The 2,024-nt window shown below is 57.4% G+C and overlaps 1 protein-coding gene across 1 annotated transcript in view; it reads left to right on the forward strand.

Moving 5' to 3' along the window:
- The window catches only part of GINS4 (GINS complex subunit 4 (Sld5 homolog)), a 3,628-nt gene extending 1,627 nt beyond the window's left edge, over nucleotides 1–2,001 (forward strand). The window contains exons 2-8 of the mRNA XM_009993270.1: nucleotides 4–87; nucleotides 283–369; nucleotides 644–757; nucleotides 910–1,007; nucleotides 1,317–1,405; nucleotides 1,720–1,810; nucleotides 1,889–2,001. Coding sequence (XP_009991572.1) covers nucleotides 4–87; nucleotides 283–369; nucleotides 644–757; nucleotides 910–1,007; nucleotides 1,317–1,405; nucleotides 1,720–1,810; nucleotides 1,889–1,985 — 660 coding nt within the window. The 3' untranslated portion in view covers nucleotides 1,986–2,001. The remainder of the gene's footprint in view (nucleotides 1–3; nucleotides 88–282; nucleotides 370–643; nucleotides 758–909; nucleotides 1,008–1,316; nucleotides 1,406–1,719; nucleotides 1,811–1,888) is intronic.
- Nucleotides 2,002–2,024: the final 23 nt, after the last annotated feature.

Raw genomic sequence — 2,024 nt, forward strand, 5'->3', positions numbered from 1 at the left:
GAGCGGGAGCCGGGCGGGGAGGACTCGGACGGCGGCAGCGAGGAGCTGGTGCTCACCCCGGCGCAGCTCATCCGCAGCCTGGAGCAGGTAGTGTGAGCCGGCGGGTCGGGCTCCTGCGCTCCCTGGGGTGGCTGGAAGCGGGGCCCGGGGCTCCCCGGGGGGCTGTGCGGAGACGGGCCCCTGGGCTCGCTGGGGGACGTGTGGGGAGCCGCGTTTCTGACCTCTCTGGGGGCTGGGATCAGGCACAATCCTTGCTGCTTCTTACGCTGTGCCTTCTTCCAGGCCTGGCTGAACGAGAAGTTTGCCCCAGAGCTGCTGGAGAGCAAACCCGAGATCATTGAGTGCGTCGTGGAGCAGCTGGACCACATGGTAGGTTCTGCTGGGCTGGAGTGGTACAGGCAGGCCCTCGGCGTGGGTTCCGCTGGGCGTGCCAGGGTTGTCTGCTGCCCTGGCTCTGAGATGAGGCTGTTCTGAGCACCTTCCTCGAGCTTGTCGAGGAGAGGAGGTAGAAGGAAACAGTGTGCTCTGTGTCACCAAAGGAGGCTGCGGGCCGGTTTTGTGGACCCAAAGTACAAGATGTCTTTTCTGTTTCTTGTTTTTTGACATTTCAACCTGTTAATTCCCTCTCTGCTTTTTCTTGCAGGAAGCAAACCTGAAACGGGCAAAGAGAGGAGACCTGAAGATCAGTGTTCACCGCATGGAGATCGAAAGGATCCGCTACGTGCTCAGCAGCTACCTGCGGTGCAGGCTTGTGAAGGTAACGCTTGTGCTGCCCCGGGGACAGACAAGGGTGACCTCAGCACCCCTGCTGCACCTGTAGAGCAGGAGAAACCTCTGGAGTGGGGACTGTAGGTGCTGAGCTCCTGGGAGAGGTCTGTTTCAATCTGTGGGATTTTGTTCCAATATCAGATAGAGAAGTTTTTCCCCCACATCCTGGAGAAGGAGAAGTCCCGAGCTGAAGGGGAGCCTTCCATTCTGTCACCAGAGGAGTTTGCTTTTGCAAAAGAGTGAGTATGATTTGGGTGCATCTCCTTCCCTCCCCATAGGTTGTAGAACTCACCCATGTGTTATGCTGAACAGTTCTTGAGACTGTTGGCCTTGAAGGGGTTTGCAGTAAGAATCACGAGTTTTACTAGGAGGTGTCCTTATGAACAAGGAAAGAGCTGAAATAAAACATCTCTGGTAACTGAGCCAGTTACTGGGGCAAGGCACCAAGTTTGTCTCTGGCCATGCCTCTTGTGTCACTTGCTGTGAGTCAGTATTCCTGCAAATTTGTGTTTGATTGAACCAGTAAATGCTCCAATGGTTGATTTCAGGTACATGGCAAACACAGAGACATACCTGAAAAACGTGGCCCTGAAACACATGCCACCCAACCTGCAGAAAGTCTCTCTCCTAAAATCAGGTGAGTAACCCAGACGCCAAGGGTGTGGGGAGGGCTCTGGGGTGCAGGTCGCATGCTGTTGTCCAGCTGGTGCTCACTAGAAGGAAAGCTGACGTGGTGACAGTGTCATAGCTCTGCTGTGTGGTGTGTGGCTCAATGCCACCACCCCTGTCACAGCTGTCAGGGGGTCGTACTGGCCCTGCAGAGGCAGTGCATGCTGCACGGGGTCACAAGTGCCAGCATTCCCTTTGCTGGCCTTGTCCCCGTGTCCCTCTGAGCTCAGTGTCCTGCAGAGGAGCATCGCTGAGCTTGTGCTCCTCATCCGTGTTCTGCAGTTCCGAAGCCCAACCTGGACTCCTTTGTGTTTCTGAGGGTGTTGGAGCGGCAGGAAAACATCCTGGTTGAGCCAGAGACAGATGAGCAGAGGTAGGTGGGCTCTCCCCCTCTCCCCATAAAGAAGTTGGTGTCACAAAGTGGGGCCCGACCTGTGCGTGTCCATGTCAGGGAGTACACCATCGACCTGGAGGAGGGCTCGCAGCACTTGATCCGCTACAGGACCATCGCCCCGCTGGTGGCCTCGGGAGCCGTGCAGCTCATCTGAGGGGCGAGCGGTGAGCGGGGCCGGGGGCGCGGGGCCGGG

This window comes from Chaetura pelagica, unplaced genomic scaffold, assembly GCF_000747805.2.
Source record: "Chaetura pelagica isolate M959 unplaced genomic scaffold, ChaPel_1.0 scaffold302, whole genome shotgun sequence".
Lineage (NCBI taxonomy): Eukaryota > Metazoa > Chordata > Aves > Apodiformes > Apodidae > Chaetura > Chaetura pelagica.